Here is a 27,013-nt window from a genome sequence, read left to right on the forward strand (position 1 = left end):
CAAAATCCATCATTCACCTGCGTCAATGATGGATTGACGCAGGTCAATGTCCTGGTGCGCGTGCACTTATGGGCACTCTTATGTTCAAACATGGTGTTCATTATGGCCAAACTCACGTTTTTCGAGCAACAAAACACTGCTCGGGTTCAGATCAGGGAGGCTGTTCCTCCCAATCACGCCCCTCCAGGTCTCACTGTCGTTACCGATGTGAGCATTTAAGTCTCCCAGTAGGAAAACAGAGTCCCCAGGCGGAGCACCCTCCAGCACCCCACCCAGGCACTCAAAGAAGGCTGGATACTGTGAACCACCACTCGGCGCATAAGCGCAGATGACGGTCAGGTCCCGTTCCCTAACCCGAAGGCGCAGGGAACAAACCCTCTCGTCCACTGGGAGAAACTCCAACGTACAGGCAGCAAGCTGAGGGGATACTAGGATACTTAGGCTCCTTCCCTATCAGAGAGCTTACATTCCATGTCTCAATTGCCAGTCTTGGTAGGCGGGGATCGGTCTACCAGGGCCTCCGCTCATGAGTGGGTAGGAGTGGGTAGCAGCTACTGCATTTGTTACTTCTGTTAGGTTAACTGCAAAACTGATGCTCCTGTGTGGTACCTCCCAGTGCCCTTTATTGGTGGGCAAAGTGCTAATAGCACTCACAGCCCTTTGAAAATAAAACAAAAATAAAATGAAAATTTTTTTTTTTTTTTTTCAAAATCATTTTTATTTATTTAACTTCAGGTCTGCTAATAAGTGACAAGCTAGTGAAACAATAATCAGTATGTATATGTGTACTTTTTAACTCATTAACTCAAATCAAACCCCACAAATGATTCATGCACCACAGTCACAGGACCCTTTTCAAATACTTTTCAAATATAAATTAGCTAGTTCAGTGAACGGGAAAAAACTTCACTTTGGTTTTCCAAGCAATGTCCAATGTAAAAACAAAACAAGAAAGTGTTCAAGGTATTTTCAACCAAGGAATTACAAAAATTTGCAAAATCAAGAAACAAATTGAAGGCTGGCAGTCAACTATAATAACCAGCTAGATGGACAGCACCAGAGTTATGTTGATTGCCCACAGCCTGTGAAAGACAGACTGATGTAATTGGTTGACCTGCTCAAATATAATTACATAAAATCACACTTAGAGACAGCATAAATTGTCAGGTGCTTCCCCTCTTTAGAAAACATTGGAATATGTCAGCTTTACATCCCCCCCCCCCCTTTTTCAATTTTATTTTTGTTGTAATAACAAAAAAGTTATTAAGATGATGTGCCTCCATAAACTGCTCCTGTGAAGTTGAAGCAGACATATTATATATGAGATGTGTCTGCATGGACTGCTGAAACACATCTATCCAACCTTTTGAGGACATATGTAGGATAAAAGAACATTAATCATGTTCTTGATAATTGGAGGTTGTGGGTGCATGTTGTGTGGTAGGTGATGGGCCAGAACCATCTCCCAGGAATGGACCAGATGGACATTCAAGCCTTTGAACACAGCCTTGAGTACCTTTAGCCGCTGAAAAGTGTACCAGTCGCTGTTGACAAATGCACCAGAGGGTGTAAAAGATTTGGGATTTCCAGTCCGAATGACAACCACAGTGCCTGGAGCCCTGGACAGTAGCCTTACCACTGCCCTGCGGATGGACATCAGTCGGCGGATGTAGAACTCAATAGGGAAATTGTCAAAGTGTGCCCAGATGCCAAAAACTACTACAGTGTTACTACCTCCAACCACATTGTCCAACTCATTGGCAATATAATGCAGCTCCATGGATGGGACATTGACAGTACGCAGAGGAGGACCGTGGGCGCGGTGTGTCACAAAGATATTGTTTGCATAGTCCAGGGCCATTAAAGGTCCGATAGACTTGGGGCTATGCAGGTTAAACTCCTTTAGATCTAAAAGAATTCCAAAGGGAATAAGTCAAGATACATAAATAAAATAGTGTGAATAACATAATGTTGGTTTCCAGAAGGGTTTGCAGAGATGCTACCTGGTAGTGATGCATTAAGGTACTCAAACCACTGCCTCATTGTGGAGTCTCCATACATATGGATCACCTTTCCTTTCAGACACTGAGTGATGGCTGAGGAAGTGTTGAACTGATGAACTGTGGTGCCATCTAGAGCTCGCCATACACCCTGGTAGTAATAGCCAGAAGGTTCAGGCTCCCCACTGCTGCTGCTCACCTCTGACTGACCTGGTAAGGAGTAAAACAAATAATTGTGTGTGTTTTTAACTTAAATTAAAAGACCAAAACAAAGTCTTTCCTTAACCTGTCTGTAGCTATCAAACCCAAGTAAAATTCGTACAAATGTATTGCTTTATTTTTCTAATGTTGATTTCATAAAACATCTGGTCGATTGAGTGTTCTACTCTTACTTAAATAAATGGGTTTTTAAATCTACTGTTTACATTCTCCAATAGATCAATATAAATGTACTTCACTAGTGATTTGCAGAACATTACATGTACAATTAAGTTGATCAATTAAAACCTACAGGACAAATCAGCAGGGGATAATAATTTTGTTGTGTTTAACTTAAACTTATCAAATGCATGAAAGTAGAAGATTTCAAAAGCTGAAAGAAGCTTAACAAACAAGCTTTACACTTGGAAAGCTTGACACTGCATTGCGCCAGTTCAGCTGTTGTATGGCAGGTGTGATGTGATCAAAAGTTCTTGTAACCAGCCCACAATAATCCTTAACGTGATTTAAAATTGGTCAAATTTGCCTGAAAATGGGTCTTTTGCTCACAAGACTGGTTTACTGAATAACACTCTTTTGCATCAAACTCTGATCATCTCCAGAGCCTTTTTAAAAAACTTATTGAGGCACAGGTAAAAATTACTGAAGATTATCTACTGAATGAATAGGTACTGGTTCAATTCCAGGAGCCAGGACATGGGCCCATCCTCCTGCAGGATGGGTGCCGTAGGGGTCGGGTGCATTGTGTGCCGGGCGGCGGCCAGGAGCGGAGGCCCTGGCGGACTGATACCCAGCTACCCAGACTGGCAACTGGGACATGGAGGTGCATGAGGTTGAGAGGTACTGGCTAGATATAGTTGGGCTCACCTCAACGCACTGCTTGAGCTCTGGAATCAGTCTTCTAGACAGGGGCTGGACTCTGTCTCAGTCTGGAGTTGCCCCTGGCGAGAGGCGGCGGGCTGGCGTGGGTATTCTAATATCCCCTCGGCTTGCTGCCTGTACGTTGGGGTTCTTCCCAGTGGATGAGTGGGTTTGTTCCCTGCACCTACGGGTCAGGGAAAAGGTCCTGACTGTCATTTGCGCTTATGCGCCGAGTGGCAGCTCAGTGTACGCTGCCTGTTTAGAGTCCCTGGGTGGGGTGCTGGAAGGTGTTCCACCTGGAGACTCTGTTGTCCTAATAGGAGACTTCAATGCTCACATCGGTAACGACAGTGAGACCTGGAGGGGCATGATTGGGAGGAATGGCCTCCCTGATATGAACCCGAGTGGTGTTTTGTTATTGGACTTCTGCGCAAACCACAGTTTGGCCTTACTGAACACCATGTTCGAACATAAGAGTGTCCATAAGTGCACGTGGCACCAGGACGCTCTAGGCCGCAGGTCGATGATCAATTTTGTAATCGTATCACCAGACCTGTGGCCATATGTTTTGGACACCCGGGTAAAGAGAGTCCGCATGGATCATGTTCAGCATCTCCATTAATGAAGCTGGTGCACTGAGCTGCGGCTGCAAGGTGGTTGGTGCCTCTCGTGGTGGTAACCCCCGAATGAAATGGTGAACACCAGAGGTGAAGGGAGCCACCAGGCTGAAGGAGTCCTATCAGGCTTGGTTAGCCTGTTGGACTTCGGAGGCAGCTGATAGGTACCAACAGATTCTGGTAAACCGTCAGGCGACTCAGGAGTGGAAAGCGGTGCTCTACCTGTACTGTGTATAGTACCGGTGGAGCGCTGCTGACTTCAACTGAGAAAATTGTCTGGCATGGAAAGAATACTTCGAGGACTTCCTTAATCCCACTGGCACGTCTTCCATGGAGAAAGCAGAATCTGGGGATGAGGGGGATGACTCGCCAATTTCCGGGGGTGAGGTCACTGAAGCAGTTAAACAACTCCTTTGTGGTAGAGCCCTTTGGGTGGATAAGGTCCACCATGAGTTCTTGAAAGCTCTAAATGTTGTAGGGCTGTCCTGGCCGACACGCCTCTGCAATGTTGCGCGGAAATCAGGGGTGGTACCCCTGGACTGGCAGACTGGGGTGGTGGTCCCCATTTTTAAAAAGGGGGACCGGAGGGTGTGTTCCAACTACAGGGGATCAAACTCCTCAGCCCCCCTGGGAAAGTCTATGCCAGGGTGCTGGAAAGGAGAGTCCGTCCATAAGTCAAACCTCGGATACAGGAGGAACAATGCGGTTTCCGTCCTGGTCGCGGAACACTCGGCCAGCTGTTTATCCTCTCGAGGATACTTGAGGGCACATGGGAGTTTGTCCTACCAGTCTACATGTGTTTTGTGGACTTGGAGATGGCATTCGACTCGGGGTGTCCTGTGGGAGGTGCTGCAGGAGTATGGAGTGTCTGGCCCATTGCTACGGGCCATTCAATCCATATTCAACAGTTGCAAGAGCTTAGCTGGCAATAACGGACTCGTTCCCAGTGGGTGATGGACGCTGCCTGGGCTGCCCTTTGTCACAGATTCTGTTCATAATTTTTATTGACAGGATTTGTAGGCACAGCCAAGTGGCGAAGGGCTTTTACTTAGGTGGCCTCAGAATCTCATCTCAGATTATGTGGTGCTGTTGGCTTCATCAGGTGATGGCCTCCAGCTCGCAATGGAATGGTTCTTAGACGAGTGTGAAGCAGCGGGAACGAGGATCAGCATCTCCAAATCTGAGGCCATGGTTCTCAGCCGGAAAAGGTTGGAGTGCCCATTCCGGTTTGGGGATGAGTTCCTGCCCCAAGTAGAGGAGTTCATGGGGTATCTTGGAGTCTCGTTCACGAGTGTTGGGAGAAGGGAGCTGGAGATCGACAGACAGATTGGTGCTGCGGCTGCAGTGATGTAGATGCTGCACCGGTCCGTCGTGGTGAAGAGAGAGCTGAACGTAAAAGCAAAACGCTCAATTTACCGATTGATCTACGTCCCCACCTTCACCTATGGTCATGAGCTGTGGGTAGTGACCGAAAGAACGAGATCGCAGATACAAGCGGCGGAAAAGAGCTTCCTTTGAAGGGTGGCTTGCCTCTCCCTTAGAGATAGGGTGAGAGGTTCGGCCATCCGGGAGGGGCTCAGTGTAGAGCCGCTGTTCCTCCTCATTAAAGGGAGCCAGTTGAGGTGGTTCGGGCATCTGACAAGGATGCCCCCTGGGCACCTCCTGAGTGAGGTGTTCCAAGCATGTCTCACCCGGAGGAGGCCCCGTGGCAGACCAAGGACATGCTGGAGAGATTACATCTCTTGGCTGGCCTGGACAAGCTGGAGGAGGTGGCTGGGGAGAGGGAGGTTTGGGCTTCTCTGCTTAGGCTGCTGCCCCCATGACCCGGCCCAAGATAAGTGGAAGAAGATGGATGGATGGATGGATGGATGGATGGATGAATGAAATGACATGGATAGCTCAAATTGACAAGCATTAAATAGTATGTTTGTACCAGTACGTTTTTTTCCAAAGACCTTTGAGCTTCAACTTAACATATCTCAACATATTGTACAAAGAAAGTGGCAGGCCTGAAAATAATCAATAAAATATCTATAACTAGCTGCCCTTAAGAAACAGGGAAAAAATCCAGCAAAGGACCGCAGACCCAGAAGCTGAGATTGCATCTGGCCCTTCGGTTGATCAATCTACTATTTGCTAAAGCCTCATCAAAATGGTCCTAATGGAAGACTTATTGTCAAGGAACCATTTTTAAGATAGGGAAACACAAAAACACAAACACAAAAAACCACAATCAGATTTTAAACCACCATGCAATGCCATCTGGGAAGCATGTAATTGCTAACAATTTCCTTTTTCAGCACAGCAATTACCCCAAACATGCTGCCAGTGCAGTTAAAGCATACCTGGATAGAAAAAACACACAATTGAACAATATCATTCATAAATAGAGATGGGAACTGAGAACTTGCTCTTGTACATGTTGCAGGTACAGGGCTAGACAGGGAGACATGGCTTGTCATTCCTGAATGCTCCACCAATATTTATTCCACTTCATACTCATGCACTATTTTTTAACCTTTTTAGTATACAACTCTTTGTTTACTTTTTCCAAAGATATCTCACATAAAGAATGGCATAATCATCACCATCTTAAAATGTGCACTGAATTTGAGTAAACACTTTATGGCAAAAAAGAAGGAAGTATAATAATACACGATAAAGGTGGAGCCAGTCGGCAACATTACAGAACATTGAAGGTGTGTGATGCAAACTGACACGCTACCAATAGCATGCTGCTAAAGCAGTAAACAAGCATTTAAAAAATAGACTAATGTACAAGACTCAACAGTTTTGTGTTATTTCTGTTTCTGACCTTAAATGACTAATCTACACAATATATATACACACCACTTTTGTGGTCTATTTTGGACACAATACTAACCTGTAAACAGGAAAGGAATGATTAGACAGGGAGACGTGGCTTGTTGTTCCTGAATACTCCGCCATTATGAGAAAATAGTGTGTGCTTCTGGCTGCTAACAACAGGCGAACTCATGGTCTCACACTGCCAGGAGGTGTCCTTGTATAAAAATCAAGCAGCAGCTACAATGTCCCTGACTATCCCTCCTAGTACCCTGTTACCCTAAATGTGGATTTTGCTCATTTTTTGATTTTTGATTCTAGTTGCATGAAACTTGGCCAGGATGGTTTTTAGGATTATTTTTAAAATTCAAAGATCCCTCTATGGCAGTTGTTCTCAAACTTTTTTTGTCAGGCCCCCCTTTGTTTTACAAGACCCCCCCCCCCCAATCACAAATACATCCTCCAACCACACACACCCACTTTTTGTTCTCCATTGCAGTTTATTCACACCTCAAACATTTAGTAAACAATTAAACAAATAAAAGTAAACTGCAATAAATTACAGGTAGCCATAAAATAAACTACTAACTCTTTTACACTATGTCCACATCTACACAGGTATTTTTGGAAACTCTGCTTTTTTTATGCATTTGGACCTTTGTCCACACGTAAACGGCGTTTCTTTCTTTCTTTCTTTTTTTTTAACCTTTATTATAATTATGTATTTATTTTATTTTATTTTCAGTTGTTACAGACGGGACAGACATGACTGGGGAATAGGACAGGGAGAAAGAAGGAATGAAAGAAATAGAGGGAGAGAAAGAAAAACAGAGGGGAGAAGAGATAGTGAGAAAGGGGGGAAGAAAAAAAATCACCTGGAACACCTGTCATGAGAAGAAAAAAACAGAAGAGAAAACAAACAAAAAAGAGCAACCTAATAAATACAACACCATCACAATAAACTAGCTAACTGTGAATAACAGTAGATACTAAATATTAAATATTATTGTGCAGTACGCAAGATCTACAGCGCACAATGTGCTTTGAGGTAGCGGCCAAAAAAGGTGTAGTTTGTGTCTGTGAACACCTGTGTGTACACCTGTGTGGATCAGCACGCTTGTATTCAAAAGGTCTATTCAATTCAATTCAATTCAATTTTATTTATATAGCGCCAAATCACAACAAAAGTTGCCTCAAGGCGCTTTATATTATACAATAGATCGCACAATAATCCATGGTCTCCATGTAACGATCTCCTAGGGAGTGTGGGGAGCCATAGCCCTGTCCCCCAGGGCATGAAGCAGGTATGGAGGAGATCTAGGCCCCAGACATCCAGAGGCGCCACAGTACGAGGACCCAAGGAGGATGATCAGAGGGGCAACCGTGCCACCCTCCTGGGAAGAGCTGAGGAGAGCCCCAGACAAGGGGTCACCCAGCAGCCACCGAGCAGAGGGCAGAGGGGGTTGCGGGCTCTGCCGGCAGCCAGCTGTGTCAGAGAGGATCGAGGGCTAGGCCCAGAGGCCTGAAGGCCCCCCACCCCCCAGAAGGGGCCCAGCTGGGCCACAGGCGCCAGGCCTCGCCAAGCGGCCACCAGGAGTGAGCCGGTCCATACATGAGCGCCCAGCCCCAGACACCAAGAACCACGAACGCACCGACGTCTGAGGGCATCAGCCACCGGCGGGGAGTGTGGTGAGGGGAGATAGGCCTCCATACCTCGGAGAGCCTGAGATGTTCCCAGAGAGGTAAAGTCTATGACCCGACCTGACATATAGACACAGATGTACAGGCACACACAGACACAAAAGTGCATTCCCACCCCCATATACACATAAACAAATACTCAGCAGTCACCCAATGTGGAGATAGACACTGTACACACAATCACACTCCCCAAACATACTCTATACCCCAGGTGCAGGTACCCTTGCCCCCAGACGGGCAAACCGCACCTAGACCCAGGGCTGACCGCCCCCGTATCTGCAGTAGCAGGGAGGCCCCGCATCCCAGACCCCAATCAGATGGCCAACACCTTCTCCCAGCCCCCACGGTTAACAGAGAAAGGGGGTGAATGAAGACCCCAAACCTCCCTCCGCCTGCTCATATGTAGTGTTGTTGCATGCTGTTCTAAAGTGCATTTAAAACACAGGAGGGTGTTTCTAATTACCGGAAACAGAGATTTTTTTAAACTCCTGTCAGATTGGCGATTTTGCGAAAACTCAGTTTTTGCGTTTTCATGTGGACGAAGAATATGGAGTTCGTCACACGATGTCAAGGGTATGTGCCTGTGCGCCACGTTATTGTTTACATTAGATGAATTTCTACAATGGCGATAGAGACAAAATACTGTTACTGTTAATCTGATTATCTACAGTTTTTACACGCTTACATATACACACGCAGTTACTGTCCCTCCATTTAGAAAGGCAGAGGTGTCATGGTGTAATTATTAGTGTGAATGCTTGAAAAGCATTCACAGTATTGTTGTTGTAATCTTTATTATTATATATTCTGTACGTTTTTGGCATCTAACTCCTTCAAAACCATTCAAACACCGTTAGATTCCTCTTCTTTTGGACATGACTGCTTCTATTTTTCTCATTTTTAACATTTATATTTTTAATTTTATTCAACTTTTTTCAACAAAAGTTTCCCATGTATTTCAATGGGGAGACCCTTCAAATCCTCATTCAACTTACTCATTTTTAAACTCTTACTACTTCCACATACGTTGACATAGAGCCACCATTCAAACTTTAAAACGAAGCCAAGACATTCAACTATTCAACTTTTATTTATCTTTTCAATATCAATTATACTTTTTCTTCAGTTGCAGTTTAAGTTTCATGCTGTTTTTTCAGCCATTTCAGAGTTTATAATGGGTGTGTATGGGACAGAATGTTGGGGCTAGAGTGAGACAGCTCAACTGGTAGAGTGAGAGGAGGAAAGAAATCAATCTTAAAATCTTTTCTTAAAACTGCTGCTGTGTCCGCAGCGTTTGCTCTACAGGTATGATTTTACCCTCAAAACGTAGCCATCGCTGTCCTCTTTCATCCAATGTGTTTATTATTGTAATAGGTGTTATGGTTCTTTCATAAATGTCACCAATGCACAGCCTCCTCCCTCCAACTCTTCCATAGTCTCCAATGTTAAAATGTCTCACAAAGTTTGTCTGAAAATCAGAAGTACAGGCTGTCTTTACACTGTCACCACGTCCATATAATAAACTCCACAGGCATGAAAACTGAGAATTCAGTAGACTAGACATTGCTGCCGCTCACGGTGAAAGAATTTTGTTAATACGACTTGTACTTTTCATTTGGGAACAATTTGTTTCGGGCTGACTTTTCTGTTTATTTTAAGCAGCAAAAGTGAGGTGCATGTCTGTGTGCGTGTGTATGGAGCATTGACTGCAGAAAACATGGACGACGCGACTCCGCCTCCTACCATTGTGCAAAAATGAAGCCAAAATATCCCGCTTGTGGAGGCTGCCATCTTGCAAATTTGGAGCCAGAGTCTGTGCAGTAGTGACTTTAGGTGGAGCGACTGTGTAACGCTCCCGCCCACACACCCGCTGGACATGACCGCAAACACGCCCCCCTACATTTTTTAGGTAGCCCGGCTGCTCGAGTTTTTTTGCTGTTTACCGCGACTGACGACTCCTTTAATTAAGATAAATACAACCATGTCACTGTTATAAAAAAAGATGCACAGCTTATCATCTTATAGTTCTAAAATCACTTTGTTGTTAATTCATTTGCTAGATTAGCCGCTAGCATACGCACTGTGTTGGAGGCTTGTTGCTAGCTAGTTAGCGATGCTACACACCTGCTACTCTAATAGTCTGTGTTATTGAAGGATTCAGCACTTCTTATGTTTGTTTTTATCCATTTTTAGACAGCGATGAGATCATCTGCACACTCTACAGAAGCCCAGAGTTACTGTTAATATCAAAAATATAATGCTGTCCTTTGAGATTTTAACATAAGACTGTGAGTGTAATGGATCTAAAACTGTTTAAATCTTCAGAGCCCTCTACAGCCTGGTAACATGGAGACTTTAAAAACATCAGCAGAACGTTTCAGTAGTGTAGTCTAATTTGTTCTTTTCATTTAATAATAGAGTCCATATTATATCAACAGCTACATTCACCCTGGAGAGAAACTAGTGAGGAGACCACCAGGACCAAGCTGGGTTTCCTGGGTCCAGAGGTTTGGAGAAACTTCTTCCTTTTCTTTCATCACAGATGTCCTGTGCCAGAAGTTCTGTTGACCCACTGAAAGAGGCATCATTTAAGAAACACCAGGAAGACTGAAGCTCATCGCATAGATCAAGCAGGACTTATGATCTTCACCAGCAGCTCCCTCACAGGGAAATCTTCAGCACTCCTCCGTAGGCCCGATCCAGGAGATGGATAAACCCAGCATTTCATGAACACTGTGATGGAGACCTTTGGTTTGTGTAATGTTATAAATACTGGATACTCCCAGAGGCTCCAGACTTTTACATAAAGATATTATATTCAGTCCTGTAGAAAGTTATATATTTAAAAATATATGATCCTCTCTGGTTACTCTGGTATGAATAACTCTAAATCACTTTATAGTAAATAACACACTATCTGCAAAAAACTGTGAAAGAATTCCAGATGACAAGTTTGTAGTTCAACATACAAGTGACGACCTTTGACCTTCATCAGGTTTTATTTAATTGTGCCAGAGAAAATCTCATATGCTCTTCATGCAGCTGAGTACATCAAGTGTTTAAAACGGAAGATGTGCAGGTCTGAGATCAGCAGCTTTGTGAAACACCAAACTGAGGTCCTGTTAATGCTGATATATAGTGACACAGTTACATGAGTGATTAATCCTTTTGTTTTTTTGTCTTTAACTTTATCAATAAAGCTGCAGCTTTCACTACAGCACATGTAGTACTTTAACCTTTGTACTGTTTTCATCAGTTCATTTTGCAGTTAACATATGAACATGTTGGATGATCTGTCTGCTGTCACTGGGTGGTGCTGAGGTCTGAATCTGAGGGCAGCTCCTGTAATCACAAAGACAACAGAACCATCAAACTCAGATATAAATTTTATCCCTCAAAATTGAAATAAAGCTGATTCTTCTGTCCTCACACACTCAGGATCTGAAGTTCTTCTCTTACATTTTTTCAGTATTACAGTACACTACAGTACTTTAATCCATAGTTCCTGATTAATGAGGAGTTACTGAAGTACAAGCTTTTAAAAAAGATGTTACTGTCTTTACAGATGTGGCAAGAGACTGAAAACATGCTGTTGTTTGCACATATTTAATATTCAGCTCTGCACAGGAGCTGCAGCAGGGTGCAGCCTGTTGTTTTTACAGTATAATACTTGTAATAAAAGTACAGTAACAGTAATTAGTGACTGAGCAGCCCGGGGCGTTTCTCTTAATTTCTTTAGTAAATTCATTCCCCTGCACAGATTAGCTAAACGAACCCTGACAGCCGAGTGCTCATCTTAGCTAACTAGGTCTCAGGAGCTAGCTAAGGACCGTAGTTATGGATTAGCTTACAAACACGATTAACTTACCGAAAAAGTGCAGCGGGGCCTCGGGTCCTTCTGTCGGGTAGTCCAGTTTACTGAAGAACACCTCAGGCTTTCAGGTTAAAACACTCGGTCGTGTTTTCGTAGCGTAAACGCTGCCCCTCCTCTCAGAGCCTACGCTCTATCTGCTATTCCCGAACAGAGATACGCAAGTTTCTCCGTGAGTGCAGCTGCCAGTCAAAGCTGTTATGATGACGTTTCACCCCAATTTAACATCGCCGCTGTAGGAATTAGAATCAAACTTATGGTAAAGGAGACCCCTTGGACATCAATCAGCATGATGAGAACTATTGATAACAAAAGAAAGAATCTTTGGAAAAAAATTATCTAAGGACAATAAATTTATTTTAGTCTGACCCCAGTCCCATCCGCTAACATGGAGGAGGCGGGGTTTATGACCTATACTGCAGCCAGACACCAGGGGGCGATAGAGACGTTTTGGCTTCATTTTTGGGGAGCTGTGGCGTCGTCCATGTTTTCTACAGTCAATGGTATGGAGCCATTGGGTGCAGTCACTATAGCAACCAGGCTCACACCTGCCTGCTTAACGAGCTCTGTCTCTCACTGTGCCAAGATTAATCTTAGACACTTCTCTTTCAACTGCTGCTGTCTCCACAGTGTTTGCTCGACAGCCATCATTTCACGCTCAAAACGTAACCATCGTTGTTGTCTTTCCAACAGTCTTTGAAAGCTCAGACATTTAAACTTTTTAAACTGTGTGGATCCAAGTGGAGGGATCACATTTTAGTCATTCAGTGATTCAAAGAATATGAACTTTTAATATTCATTCAGATGTTTTCTGACTCTAAATTTTCTTTTCTCATTACTTAGGTTTTTCTAATTTACATTTAAAAAATTTTCAGCTATTTTCCAACTTCTTCTGTGTGAATGTCAGCTTTTAGCTGTTCAGCACTTTTGTTTTCAGTCGAAAATTTCTGTATTTTTCATCTCATTCAACATTTTTAACTTAAAATTCAGCAATTAATTCATTTCAGTGCATACATTCAGATTCAAGCATTCACACTGCAGTTTCTTCAGAAAATGCACTTTCTAGTTTTACTTGTAGTTGGTTTTCTTCCTGTGTAATAATATTCAACATTGCTATCAATACATTTTTCAAAAAATGCCTCTCTGTTCAAAATGGGTTCAAAAACATAAACAACTGTGGGAGACTGTCCGTGATTTGGACAGCCCAGCGCATGCTCCCCATGCAGGGGAAACAAATGCTGTCGGGGATCCCTACCTTGGCACTTGTGCAGGTGAAGCCAAAGGGAAGATATGCTTCATCATATTTCATCAACATGCTTCATCAACATATTTGGCGATGCTTCATCTTCTGCTTTGCGTTTGTGTGGGAGCCCCGTCAAAAACCTGTCCATTATGCTAGCAGTGTCCAAGCATTCTTCTTCTTTTTTTTTTAAATTCATACCGCACCCCCCCTAATCATATATTTCAGATATACTGTAATCCTGACATGTTATAATGCTTTTCCCATGAATACCTAATGGATCTAAGCCTCTGCCTTCAGAATAAAAGAAAAATAGGTTTTGGATGAAATTAGCACTTTTATCACCAGATATAGGCAGAGCTCCACCTTAGATATTTTCAATGGAGGCCTGGTTTTGAATGTAGGACCTGGTTATCTTACCTTGCAAAATGCATGACAATAAAACTGCTAACCACCACAATGGTCTTGATGTGCTGGGATTGATATTAGGTGTGAATGTGATTGAGAATATATTTTGTGTGTGTGTGTGTAATTATCAAAGGCCAAAAAGGGCTGTGTTTATGTTTTTTCTTGATCAAAAGAGAGCCTCCTCTTTCTTATTGGATGCATGGTATAGCATGTTTATGCAGGTGCACCTTTGAAGTCTGTGAGAACAGTTTGCAGCCTGGTCTTACTGGTCATTTCTGCACAGACACCATGAAGCGCACACTCAATTTAGAGGAGGCTGTTGCTGCAGTTTTGCGGTCTTCCAAAAGCGAAAAAGATAGCACTAGGAGTGGAGAGTTTTCTGACAGCGAAGAAGAGGAGGAATTTTTGCCAGGCACTGAGGAGCTTTGCAGCTCATCTGAGGAGGAGGAAGAAGAGGAGGAAGAGACAAGACTGGAGCATGACACTCGGTGGAGATTGAAAAATCGGGAAATCATGTGGTGTCCCACACATGTAGAGGCCCTGGCATTTTTTCTTCCTCCCATTTTAACCCCATGATCAACCCATTATGCAATTGCTAGGATCAGCAGCCCTGTGCGGGCTTATGATCTTTTTTTGCGAAGGACATTATGCAGCTAATCCTGCATTTTACTAACCTGCAGGCCCACATAGGACAATTGTTATGGCCCGGATCTGGCCCACACAATGTGCTTTCACATGGCCCACATACCGCAAAGAATGACGGCCCTTTGGTGGCCCAGATCTGATTTGCCAGAGGCAGCCCACACATGGGCCAGCACAAGGCCAGTTGCAGACGCACTGGTGGTCCTGTCCTGGCCCAAATGTCAGCCTAATGTGTACCTTAATCAAGCCATGTAATAACGACATGTTCCGAAACATAATAGTGCAAAAGTAACAAACTCTGTTCAGACAGTGAATGGACTGATTCTTTATAGCACTTTTCTACTCTCCCGGATTACTCAAAGTGCTCTATACAACATGTCATATTCACCCAATCACACACTTTCTCTAAACTGAGTAAAAATAGGAAAATAGGAACATAAATAGTGCCATCATTGCCAGACATGGCCCACATCTGGTTGACATACACCCTGCCATGACACTAGTCAGTCAGAAGTGCCGGCTTGATGCGGGATCCAGGGAAGACCTGTTTTCTATGGGCCTGGGCCAAATACACCAAACCACAATCGAGCCAGATATGGTATGCCATCACATAGACAGTGCCATCTATGCCAGGCCTGGCCCATATCTAGATGACGTATGTCTTATCATGCCAGAAGTCAACCAGCAGTGCCGGCTTGATAGCAGATCCGGGCCTGACCTGCTTGCTATGTGGGGGGTTGCCTCAGCATGAAGCTAAAATTGAAAATAAGATCTCAGAAGTCACAGCAGTATTAAGAGGGGAGATAGTCAGCTTGAAAGCCGAGAATGACAAAGCCATAACAACGCTAAGGAACGAGATAGAGTCACATGGCCATACGCTGCAAGAGCTAGCTGATACGGCTAGCGGCTCATCCGATGCAATACGGGAGTTGGAGAACAAAGTTGAGACGCTCCGCGGGCAAGTGACATCGCTTTCTGAAAAATGCCTCGACCTCGAGGGACGTTCGAAGCGTCAGAACCTAAGAGTGGTAGGGGTGAAGGAAGGCAAAGAGGACGGGCAGAATGCCAGGGAGTTTGCAGGGAGGCTGTTAAAAGAAGCGCTTGGTCTGGACGAGACACCTGTGATTGACAGAGCCCACAGAGCTTTGAGAAAGAAGCCTGTAGATAACGAACCACCCCGACATCTTATTGTAAGAGTTCACTACTGCCACACCTATGAGGACATCATGAAGAAAGTCATGGGCACCCGGGATATAACATTTTGTGGCCGGCGGATTCAGATTTTCCGGGACCTGCCACCTGAGGTGGCAAAGCGCCGAGCTACGTTCACCGCTGTGAGGAGGATGCTACGCGACAAACCGGGGATCAAATACGGACTTCTTTACCCAGCCAAACTACGAGTGTCTCACGACGGTATCGAGAAGTTTTTTACTGATCTGGAAAAAGCACGACAGTATGCAGAACGCCCCATCGGAGACGTGGATAACGGAGGATCACGGGATCCTGTCCCACGTGAGATCAGGGCAGATAATGCCACAATACACCACCCAGAACGCGAATAACCTCTACGCAGGTGACATCTAGCATTTTATTACTGACGGGGTTTTTTTTCTCTTTGTACCTAAGAGTCAATAATCCGGGCAGCTTGCGGTTAAAGGCGTATGTTAGTAATGTTATACTTGTTAATGATGTTACATGTTGCGGTCTCACACTTGGTTTTAAGGGCTGGTAGTTAGACACTCTTTAACTTGTTTTTGAACAACTGTATTGTTTTGTTTAATAGTGACGATAATGTACCTTCTGATCCTTTTTTTGTGATATCTGGTCTATGCTTAATGTCTTTATGGAGCTACACAGAGCACTTGTTATGTCGGAGGTTGCGACAGAGGATGGTTAGAAGTACGCATGGTCTTGTCGGGAGGATGGCAGGTTCCCCTCCCTGCTATGACCTAGGTGTGTGTGTTTTTTTTTTGTTTTTGTTTGTTTGTTTTCTTTTTTATTATTTCTGCTGTGTTTACTTTGTATTTCCATGGGTGGGGTTGTTGGGCGGGAAGATGCTATCGGTAGAAAATGTTCTAGTCAATACGGGACAATACACATAAATCACTAACAGTATGGCCTCAATAGATGGTGATGGAAATAATGGGGTGAACAGGAGAGGGCTTGTAACTTTTTGCTCTTGGAACGTGAATGGCATCAGTGAACCAATAAAACGTGGTAAGGTGTTGGCATACCTAAAATCATTGAAATCAGATGTTATTTTCTTGCAGGAGACACATCTTAAAATGATGAAAAAGATGCACATTGCAGAATTAGAGCTAAGTGGATAGGGCAGGTCTATCACTCAAGGTTTTCCGCAAAGGCAAGGAGTACAGCAATAATTATTCGTAAAAATGTGCCATTCAAACATAAATCTACCCTGGCAGATAAGGAGGGGAGATATATCATGGTGGTAGGAGAAATTCAGTCTATACCAATCACATTGCTGAATGTCTATGGCCCGAACAGGGATGACCCAGAGTTCTTTAGAAAAACGTTTAGCTTGATCCCGGATATTTCAACTACAAATTTGATACTCGGGGGAGACTTTAGTTTTAGATACCTATCTGGACAGGTCGTCAGCTCAGACAGTTGCGCCATCAAATGCTTCTAGGTTTCTGAAATCGTTTATTGATAATTTGGGTCTTGTGGATGTTTGGAGAACCTTGAATGCAACCGGAAGGGAATATTCCTTTCACTCTGGGGTTCATAATACATACTCCCGTATAGACTACTTTCTATTAGATAGTAAACTGTTACATGGAGTCCAAAGTAGTAAATATCATAATATCCTTATATCAGATCATAGCCCAGTGTCTATTTCACTAAATTTACTTGAATCAGGTGGTAATTATAAACACTGGCGATTAGACCCTCAACTTCTTACGAGGAAAAGATTCTGCAATTATCTGGAAGAACAGATCAAGTTATGTTTTTTGAGATGAATGACAAAGACGATGTATCACCTCTTTTATTGTGGGAGACGTTTAAAGCATATGTTAGGGGCTGTGTAATTTCTTTTCAGTCGTCTGAGAAAAAACATAATAACATGGAACGCATACAGTTGGAGGTTCAAACACAAAAATTGGACTCTGAGAATGCCAGACAACCGTCTGTACAGCTACATAGTAAAATATCAGCTCTGAAGTATAAACTCAATAACTTGCTCTCAGATAAAATTTCCAGGGTCTTCATGTATGTTAAGCAGACCTATTTTGAATTTGGTGATAAGCCACATAAATTACTGGCCAGGCATCTAAGGAAGAGAGAAAGTGATAGGGCCATTCATGCAATCAGGTCAGACTCGTGGGTTGTTGACTAATTCTTATAAGGATATTAATACTGCTTTTAGACAGTTTTATGAACAGTTATATACATCTCAGTGCAATGCACCTCCTGAAATTATACAGGATTTTCTAAGCAAATGTAACTTGCCTACATTGGCACAAAAGGACAGGACACTTCTAGATGCAGACTTAATATGTCCAGAATTGATTAGTACCATACGCTCCCTGAAAAATGGGAAAAGCCCAGGACCTGATGGTTTATGTAATGAGTTTTATAAAAAGTTTAGCAGTTTACTAACCCCATATTTGCTAAAAATGTTTAATATGGCCTTGGAAGATGGTGCACTCCCTCAGTGTCAGGGTTCCTGGGTCGGTGACCCAGTGTTTTCAGTTTTGTCACGTTTAGGTTATGTTTACATTATGTTGCCACATCAATGTTCTTACTTCCTGCTTTTCCTGTGTCAGCTCGTCTCTTGTGTTATTAGCCAGATTATGTTCAGCTGTGTACTCACCGGTCTCTCATTATCATCCTCATCAGTCTGTGTATTTAAGTCCTCTGTTTCCACTCATTCACTGTCGTGTCATTGATGTTAATGTTGTCTCTCCGCCTGTATGTTCAGATCAGTCAGCCAGCCATTCAGTCCTTCAGTCAATCAGTCAGTCCTTCATTCGTTCATTCAATCAGTCGTCCACCCAGTCAGCCATTTCAGTTCATGTTCTGTTCATCCAACCTACCTACAATAAACCCCATTATCCTGCACCGTGAGTCCAGCGTTTGGGTCATCTCTTCCTTGCCTCCACACACGACACTCCTGACAGAATGACACGACCCGTGCCAAGAAGACACGCTTTTGACCCAGCGGACTCCGACCTTTTTGAGCGGCAGGAGGCAGCGCTCTCCTTGTGGGCGGAAAAGCTTAAGGAGAGACAGCGGCTCTTCGCGGAGCGAGAGCACGTCTTCGAGGGGACTCGCCTGGCTCTGGGCGGGCCTCGGAGACGCCGCGTTTTTCCACCTGCTGCCTCACCTGCACCGGAGCATCCGCCGCGGAGAGTGGGCATTTCTCGCTGCGCTTCAGCGGCTCCCTCTCTTGCGGCTCCACTCCTCACTGACACGCCACCTGCCTCATGCACCGGACCTTCAGCCTCGCCACGGCACAGCGGCTCCGCCTCCCATCTCGGATCAACGGAGGCTCCCGCGCCAGAGGCTCGGCTGTGTACCCCGCCCGCTCTCTCTTCCCGGAGAGAGCGGCGCGTCCGCCGCCATCGCACTTCCCATTCGGAGCTGCAGCACCCGGTGGTGAGTGAAACAGACTTTTTTCTTTCCTCTCACTTCAAGCCAGAGACTGTATGTTGTGATGACATTCTGGACTACCCTATTAATACGCACCACTCTGCCTCCAAAGAGACTGTTCCACCATCTCAGGCCACTGCTAAAGACATTATCCCCACTACACCTAATAATTTCTCCCACTCAATCACCATTTCCTCACCCATTACTCAACTTTTTTTTGCCAGCACAGTGGCTCAGATTCAGCCTTCCCCTTCACCTGTTTCACCTTCTCAGGTGAAGGCAACTAGGGCTCAGCCTGTCTCTGTGGCACCCCCACCTGTGCCAGCTCCCAGGACGAGAGCAGCTGTGACCCAGTCTACCTCCACACCCGTTCCTGTTTCTCGGGTGGGGGTGACTGGTGTCCAGCCACCTCCCGTGCCTGTCCCAGGACCCAGGCTGAAGGCCGCTAGAACCCAGCCTGACCTCCCTAGAGGCTCGGAAGAGCCAGCCTCTCCACCTGTCAGTTCACCTCTTCATCCACCTCCTGATCCAGCCTTTCACGCCCTCGCACTATCCCTGGTTAGGCTAGCTGAGGTGTCCCCTGCCCAGGCACCAGCTTTACTAGCCCAGGCTGTAGCTCTATCTCCTTCACTAGCTCAGTCTGTAGCTCAGCCGTTAGCCACACCAACCACAGCTCCATCGTCAGCCTCGCCTACCTCTGTTCATCCCTTAGCATCCCCACTCCAGTCAGTTCCCTCACCCGCTGTTCAGCTTCCAGTTCAGTCAGTTCCCTCGCCCGCTGTTCAGCTTCCAGTTCAGTCAGTTCCCTCGCCCGCTGTTCAGCCTCCAGTTCAGTCAGTTCCCTCGCCCGCTGTTCAGCCTCCAGTTCAGTCAGTTCCCTCGCCCGCTGTTCAGCCTCCAGTTCCGTCAGTTCACTCACCCGCTGTTCAGCTTCCAGCTCCGTTAGTTCACTCACCTGCTCTTCAGGCTGCTCCTGTCCAGTCACCTGTAGCTCAGGCTGCTCCTGTCCAGTCACCTGTAGCTCAGCCTGCTCCTGTCCAATCACCTGTAGCTCAGCCTGCTCCTGTCCAGTCACCTGTAGCTCAGCCTGCTCCTGTCCAGTCACCTGTAGCTCAGCCTGCTCCTGTCCAGTCACCTGTAGCTCAGGCTCATCCCGTCCTCCAGGCCCCTGTAGCTCAGGCTCATCCCGTCCTCCAGGCCCCTGTAGCTCAGGCTCATCCCGTCCTCCAGGCCCCTGTAGCTCAGGCTCATCCCGTCCTCCAGGCCCCTGTAGCTCAGTCTCATCCCGTCCTCCAGGCCCCTGTAGCTCAGTCTCATCCCGTCCTCCAGGCCCCTGTAGTCCAGTCTCATCCCGTCCTCCAGGCCTCTGTAGTCCAGTCTTCTCTGGTCCAGTCATTCATCCACCATCCTGTTCAGTTCCCGGACCTGCAGCCACAGCATCCAGAGCCAGCTGTGAGCTCTCCCGGTCCTCAGCCAGGGGCTTCCGCGCCCGCTGGCCCGGCCGCTCCTCAGCCAGGGGCTTTCGCGCCCGCTGGCCCTGCCTGTCTCCAGCCAGGGGCTTCCGCGCCCGCTGGCCCTGCCTGTCTCCAGCCAGGGGCTTCCGCGCCCGCTGGCCCTGCCTGTCTCCAGCCAGGGGCTTCCGCACCTCCTGGCCCAGCCCCCGAAGCTGTTGCTCCGTCACCGCCGGCTCCTGGCCCAGCCTCCGAAGCTGTTGCTCCGTCACCGCCAGCTCCCATGCCGTCGCCTGGTCCAGCCTCGGCTCCAGCTTCTGCTCCGTCACCGCCAGCTCCCATGCCATCGCCTGGTCCAGCCTCGGCTCCGCACAGTCCAGCTTCTGCTCTGTCACCGCCGGCTCCCATGCCGTCGCCTGGTCCAGCCTCCACAGTCCAGCTTCTGCCTCTGCGTTAGCCTCGCCTGGTCCTGCGGCTGCCACGCCATCGCCCAAGCCACGTTCTGGACGTCGCCGCCGTCTTCCTCGCGGCCACCGCCGTCTTCCTCGCGGCCGCCCACCGGACCTTCTCAGTGGCCGCCGCCGTCTTCCTCGCGGCCGCCCACCGGACCTTCTCAGGGGCCGCCGCTGTCTTCCTCGCAGCCGCCCACCGGATAACCTCCAGCGTCACAGCCGGCCACGTGGCCGTCCGCCGGATCACCTCCAGCGTCACAGCCGGCCACGTGGCCGTCCGCCTGAACTGTCTCTGTTTGGACTCCGTCCCTCCGTCCTGGGCCCCCTCCGCCCGCCCTGTTCTGGTGTCTTTCTCTTTCGGCCGTCGGGTGCCAGCCTTTGAAGGGGGGGGTACTGTCAGGGTTCCTGGGTCGGTGACCCAGTGTTTTCAGTTTTGTCACGTTTAGGTTATGTTTACATTATGTTGCCACATCAATGTTCTTACTTCCTGCTTTTCCTGTGTCAGCTCGTCTCTTGTGTTATTAGCCAGATTATGTTCAGCTGTGTACTCACCGGTCTCTCATTATCATCCTCATCAGTCTGTGTATTTAAGTCCTCTGTTTCCACTCATTCACTGTCGTGTCATTGATGTTAATGTTGTCTCTCCGCCTGTATGTTCAGATCAGTCAGCCAGCCATTCAGTCCTTCAGTCAATCAGTCAGTCCTTCATTCGTTCATTCAATCAGTCGTCCACCCAGTCAGCCATTTCAGTTCATGTTCTGTTCATCCAACCTACCTACAATAAACCCCATTATCCTGCACCGTGAGTCCAGCGTTTGGGTCATCTCTTCCTCGCCTCCACACACGACACTCCTGACACTCAGACCCTGAATGAAGCAAATGTGATTCTCATTCCAAAGAAAGGAAAGGATCCAGAATTGGTGAGTTCTTACCGACCAATCTCTTTATTGAACACAGATCAGAAAATACTGGCCAAATCTTTAGCCAGGAGACGGGTTTATCCCAGCAAGACATGCATCTCATAACCTGAGACGTCTTTTTGACATTATTTATTCCTCTAGGGATCCAGATAAAGACCTAGTGATATTGAGCCTTGATGCAGAAAAGGCCTTTGACTGTGTCGAATGGTCATATCTATATGCAGTATTAAGTAAGTTCGGAGTTGGACCTAAATTTGTTTCCTGGATTCAATTGTTATATAGTAATCCATGTGCCAGAATACTCACAAACAATACCCTTTCCGAACCATTTAAGTTATTTCGTGGCACAAGACAAGGTTGTGCGCTGAGCCCTTTATTGTTTGCCCTTGCATTAGAGCCGTTGGCGGAAACAATTCGGAAACATAAAGAAATACATGGCTACAATATAGGATACACCTCCAATAAGATCTCACTGTACGCCGATGATATTCTGCTGTTTGTGACCATTAGACTCAATCCCTAAGGTGCTAGTAACAATAGATTTATTTAGCTCTTTTTCAGGTTACAAAGTAAATTGGGGGAAGAGCGAACTGATGCCAATTAAATGCAGTAATCTTGATTTACTAAATCGTCTTCCCTTTAGAATAACATCAGAAAAATGTTCATATCTTGGAATTGAAGTTACTAAGTCATACAAGTCATTATATGAAGCCAATTTTGTGAGAATTGTGGATACATTTAAAAACGAGGTTGAATTTTGGAAATCACTCCCACTTTCCATGATAGGTAGGGTGAATGCGATCAAAATGATTTGTCTTCCCCAACTCTTATATCTGTTTCAAAATATCCCAGTGTTGGATTCAGTCCTTCTCCCTTTTATCTGGAATTATAAGAGCCACAGGATAAAAAAGGCCCACCTTTGTAAAGAGAAAATACATGGTGGCCTAGCTTTACCAGACTTTAAAAATTACTACTTCGCAGCTAATATGCAATACATAGCTTATTGGCTAGATGATACAGTTATAATGGGAAGTTGGTTGGACATGGAGCGAGAAGACTGTATGCCTTATTCTCTTGGTGCAATTGCATTGTCTCCGCTCGTTTTAAAAGAGCGTACTACAATTGTAATCCAGTTATTCACAATACAATTCAAATCTGGAGACAGATCGTGAAAGAGTATAGACTCAGAGCATTCTCGCTTTTGACACCTATTACAGCTAATCCTGCATTTAAACCCTCAGTTTTAGATGGGACATTTGATCGCTGGAAGGTGTGGAATTACAGGGATTATTTTACATAACCATCATCTTTATCATTGCATTAATTATCATTTCATCCAAGCATTTATTGAAGTTGCTGGCATTATGTTATAATTTGTATTACAGGGGTTATCATAATCAAATATGTTAATAGTTGATTATGATTATGATGTTTATTACAGGTGCAGTTACAACCACTTAAATCGTTGAGTTAAATCTATAATCATAAAAGCTTATATGCTGAGTATATTGCTACAGTAAAATAGTGGCTGAGTGAAGGCCTGAATGTATTCAGCTTCTTGCTGCATTTGAGTTTGCCTAGTAACAGGTGACAGAAGATGGGCCAAAGAGGAGGACAAGTCCATGGGGACCTCATCACCATATTTGGAAAAGGATGCCAGAAAGGGGAACTCCTGTCTCTGTAGTTATCTCTTAAAATTGATCATTGTCTGTAGAAGAGGCAAATAATGTTCTTAAGATGCAAATTATGTGCTTGTAAACGCAAGAGGGGGCGTCATAATACCCTGATGTTATAAAAGCAATCTGAAGTGTATTTTTGGGCGGGGATTTACAACTGATGGTTTCCAGTGTACGTCTCCCCACGCTGCGTGTATTCATTAAAAATCAATTGTTTGATTGACCTCTTTTGGACCATGATTGTTTTACTCTCGTCCTCAATTTCGGACCCGTAACAAAGGAAATGGGGTTGCGAAATGTGGGACACCTGTATTTTCAGGGCTCTTTTGCTTCATTTCAACAGCTTAAGGAGAAGTACAACTTATTAGCCTGTGATTTTTTTAGATACCTTCAAATAAGGAGCTATGTAAGGTCCCAACTACAACAATTTGAGTCTGCAACTCCAGGTAAGCTTGACCAATGCCTGGTGGATTGTATAACAGAAAAGCATGCTGTTGCTTTTATATATGAGATATTACAGTCACTCCAGCAGAAGGATACAGGTAAAATAAAATCAGCTTGGGAAAAGGAATTAGGGTCAGAAATTCATAATGATGTCTGGACTAAAGGGCTACGTTATGTTAATTCCTGCTCTATCGACGCCCGACATAGGTTAATTCAGTTTAAAATTTTGCACAGATTGCACTACTCGAAGACAAGATTACATCGGATATTTCCTGAAACGTCACCCATCTGTGATAAATGTCAATGTGCAGAAGCTGATCTGCTTCACAGTTTTGTAATGTGTATCAAATTACAAAGTTTTGGGGTGTCAGTTTTTTTTTTTTTTTCAAAACTTTTTGATGTGCAGTTAGACCCTGACCCCATTTTGATTCTTATTGGACTGTCGGGACAATCTAAAAAACTTAAGAGCACACAGATTTCCCTCCTGTCCTATGGCCTTATGTGTGCAAAGAGACTGATTCTCCTCCTATGGAAGGGAAAAGAAGTGCCTTCCTTGAAAGTCTGGTTTTCAGTACTGACACATACTCTTCATCTGGAAAGGATCCGCTACATTATAAACGACAAACTGGAGGACTTCCATCAGATTTGGAGGCCGCTCATTGAGCACCTGGAAACTATGAACAAATGAGAGCTATTATGTGGACTTCACCGTTGCTTAAAATAAGCTGATAGCACTCTGGGATAAGGGAAGGGTGTAGGGAGGAGGTTTGTATGTTTGTTTGTTTGTTTGTCTTGTTGTTGTTTTTTTTGACCGCCCTTTTTGGTACTTTCCATTGTCTTGGTTGTGTGTTTTGTTTGTTTTTTCCTGTTTTTGTTGTTTTGGTTTGTTTTCGGGGGGTTTTTTTGTTTGTTTTTTTGTTCGCTTTGTTTTTCCCCTTTTCTTGATGATAAAACTGTAAAAAGGAAGCAATGTCAGTCTATGGGACACTTTGTGATTGTTATTTGTGCTTCACAATAAAAATATTTGAAGAGAAATACGAGTCCAACATGTCTGTTGACAGAGAATCAACTTTAAGAGAGTGGATGCATTTAAAGCAAGCTGGAAAACGTTTGGCACCTTCCTCTGTGCACGACCTGGTGAATATAGTGAAGACAAGCAACGCTGACAGTTACTCCAACATTCAAAAGGTCCTTCTCTTGTCCCTCACACTGCCTTTAAGCAGTGCTGCATGTGAAAGAGGATTTTCACATTTGAATATCATAAAAAACAAGTACAGATCTTGCCTATCAGACACTCGCCTCTCATCTCTAATGCACATCATGCTGTCGCAGTTTACCACGGAGACATTTGACCCAAATCCAGCTGATGACTTGTGGATGAAAACAGTTAATCGCAGGCTAAACCAGAAAAAAAGAAGTAGCCCTGATCCAACTACATCCTCTGCTGTTTGTGAAATAGAGGCCAATCAAGATTGTGAGGATGATGATGATGATGATGATGACAATCATGACATTTTGTAGAAATAGAAACTTCTGTGCTTTGAAATAGTAATTCTGTAAAGTGCTTAAAAAGCTGTTATTTTTATGTTATCACAGAAGAACATTTGTTTTGCACATTTAATTTTATTATGTTATTAGAAAATTAGAGGGTTTTTAAGATAATACATTTTGTTGTGCTTCTCTTTTTCAGTCAAAATTAAAGTACATGTTGCATCTATCAATGCATTATTCTGTTTTGCTCCAATTGTGAGGTGGGTTAAGATAAAAAAGCGCATTTAAAAATATGAGGACCAAGGAAGAACCCTAGGTTCTCCCCTGAGAACCAGGCAAAAAATATTATGTGCACCCCTGTCTACGGCTGTATAAATCTATTCATGTCATTTGATCATTTCTTTTTCTTTTGCAGGTTTGTGGCACCCACTCCTGCCGTCAACAAATGTATCACATAATTGGCATGATTGATAAGCTGCTACAACGCTTTTCTCCTCTTCACTGCTGTGGACCCAGACTGGAACAGAGTAAAGCACTACAGGCGGCGTCTGTTCATAGAGCAGGTTAGCAGAGCCCTCATCACCCCAATCATGGTGAAGAGAAGCCACCTGCCTAGAACACCGTTTGCAGCCAGCCTGGTCTTACAAGCCCAAGCAAAATCCATCTGAAAATGCTTCATGGTTCATGTTATAAAATGTAAATTACATCTTTGTTCAGTTTGTTGTTGAGTTTGTTCAGCTCAGTTCAGTTTGTTTTTTCAACAAATTTTCATTGTTCCAAAAATAATAATGCATTCAAATCAATGTTGTTATCAATTATTGACCTATTCAAGGCTGTAATAACCTGTCCATGTTTCTATAGCAGAATCACTGTGCTATTTTCAATTCCCATTTCTAGTCGTTGATTGGCTTCCAAAGATCCTGGATCTTAAAATCATTGAAGCAAAGGGGATCTCACTGACAGAATGACAGAGAAACAAAAGACAGCCAGTGTTCAACAATGGCATCAAATGAGATGAGAGATCAGTCTAATTTTAATGAGGTAAGCCTCATTGTACTGCCCAATTCCCAGAAGTTTCTTTGTAATTTTATAACAGACCCCTACAGTAAGTTAATTTATCCTAGTTGTTAGTGTTATCAATAACGTATCAATAAAGTTCTCCAGATCTCCTGATCACTTACTCTTAAAATAACCTTGACACATTCTATAGGTATCCAATATCCAGAACATGCTAGTAAATGTTGTGGAAGTTTTAATTAATTAATTTGTTTATGTTTGACCTGCCAACTGCTTATAATATATATCACAACCTCTTTAGATATTTCATTATGAAGATATAGATGTTAGTGTACCTTTCTGTTTTGGCAAAACGGTGACACTGGCTGGTCCTGAAGCTGGAATGGAGACTTTCATATTTATACCTCTGAAGGAAGCATACACAATATAACATCTTCACAAAACTGGGAATGAAAGTCTTTTTAAACTAGAAAATTAAATGTATTATACACAGTACATAAATTTTTTGTAACTCCAGAAATTCACAGATAATGCTCACCTCTGAAAAAGCTTCTCCATGGTTGTCAGGTTTTTTTTATATC

General features: G+C 44.5%; 1 protein-coding gene across 1 annotated transcript; it reads right to left on the bottom strand.

Annotated features, from left to right (window-relative positions):
• Nucleotides 1-744: 744 nt before the first annotated feature.
• LOC120433867 (NXPE family member 3-like) lies at nt 745-27,013 on the bottom strand. The gene is made up of 4 exons (XM_039600820.1): nt 26,971-27,013; nt 26,768-26,838; nt 2,004-2,210; nt 745-1,908 (listed from the first exon to the last, which is right to left on the bottom strand). Exons 1-4 carry the CDS (start codon nt 26,988-26,990, stop codon nt 1,355-1,357), a joined length of 852 nt encoding a protein of 283 aa, XP_039456754.1. The 5' UTR covers nt 26,991-27,013; the 3' UTR covers nt 745-1,354.

The sequence above is a fragment of the Oreochromis aureus genome, linkage group 17, assembly GCF_013358895.1.
Source record: "Oreochromis aureus strain Israel breed Guangdong linkage group 17, ZZ_aureus, whole genome shotgun sequence".
Lineage (NCBI taxonomy): Eukaryota > Metazoa > Chordata > Actinopteri > Cichliformes > Cichlidae > Oreochromis > Oreochromis aureus.

What these genes read in the sequence shown, in the direction of transcription:
- LOC120433867 (XM_039600820.1), bottom strand. Translation starts at nt 26,990, where the DNA reads ATGGAGAAGCTTTTTCAGAG. An exon ending in CGTTTTGCCAAAACAGAAAG is followed by an intron (nt 2,211 to 26,767) that starts GTACACTAACAT and finishes ACTCCTTACCAG; the next exon opens with GTCAGTCAGAGGTGAGCAGC. An exon ending in CCTTAATGCATCACTACCAG is followed by an intron (nt 1,909 to 2,003) that starts GTAGCATCTCTG and finishes GAATTCTTTTAG; the next exon opens with ATCTAAAGGAGTTTAACCTG.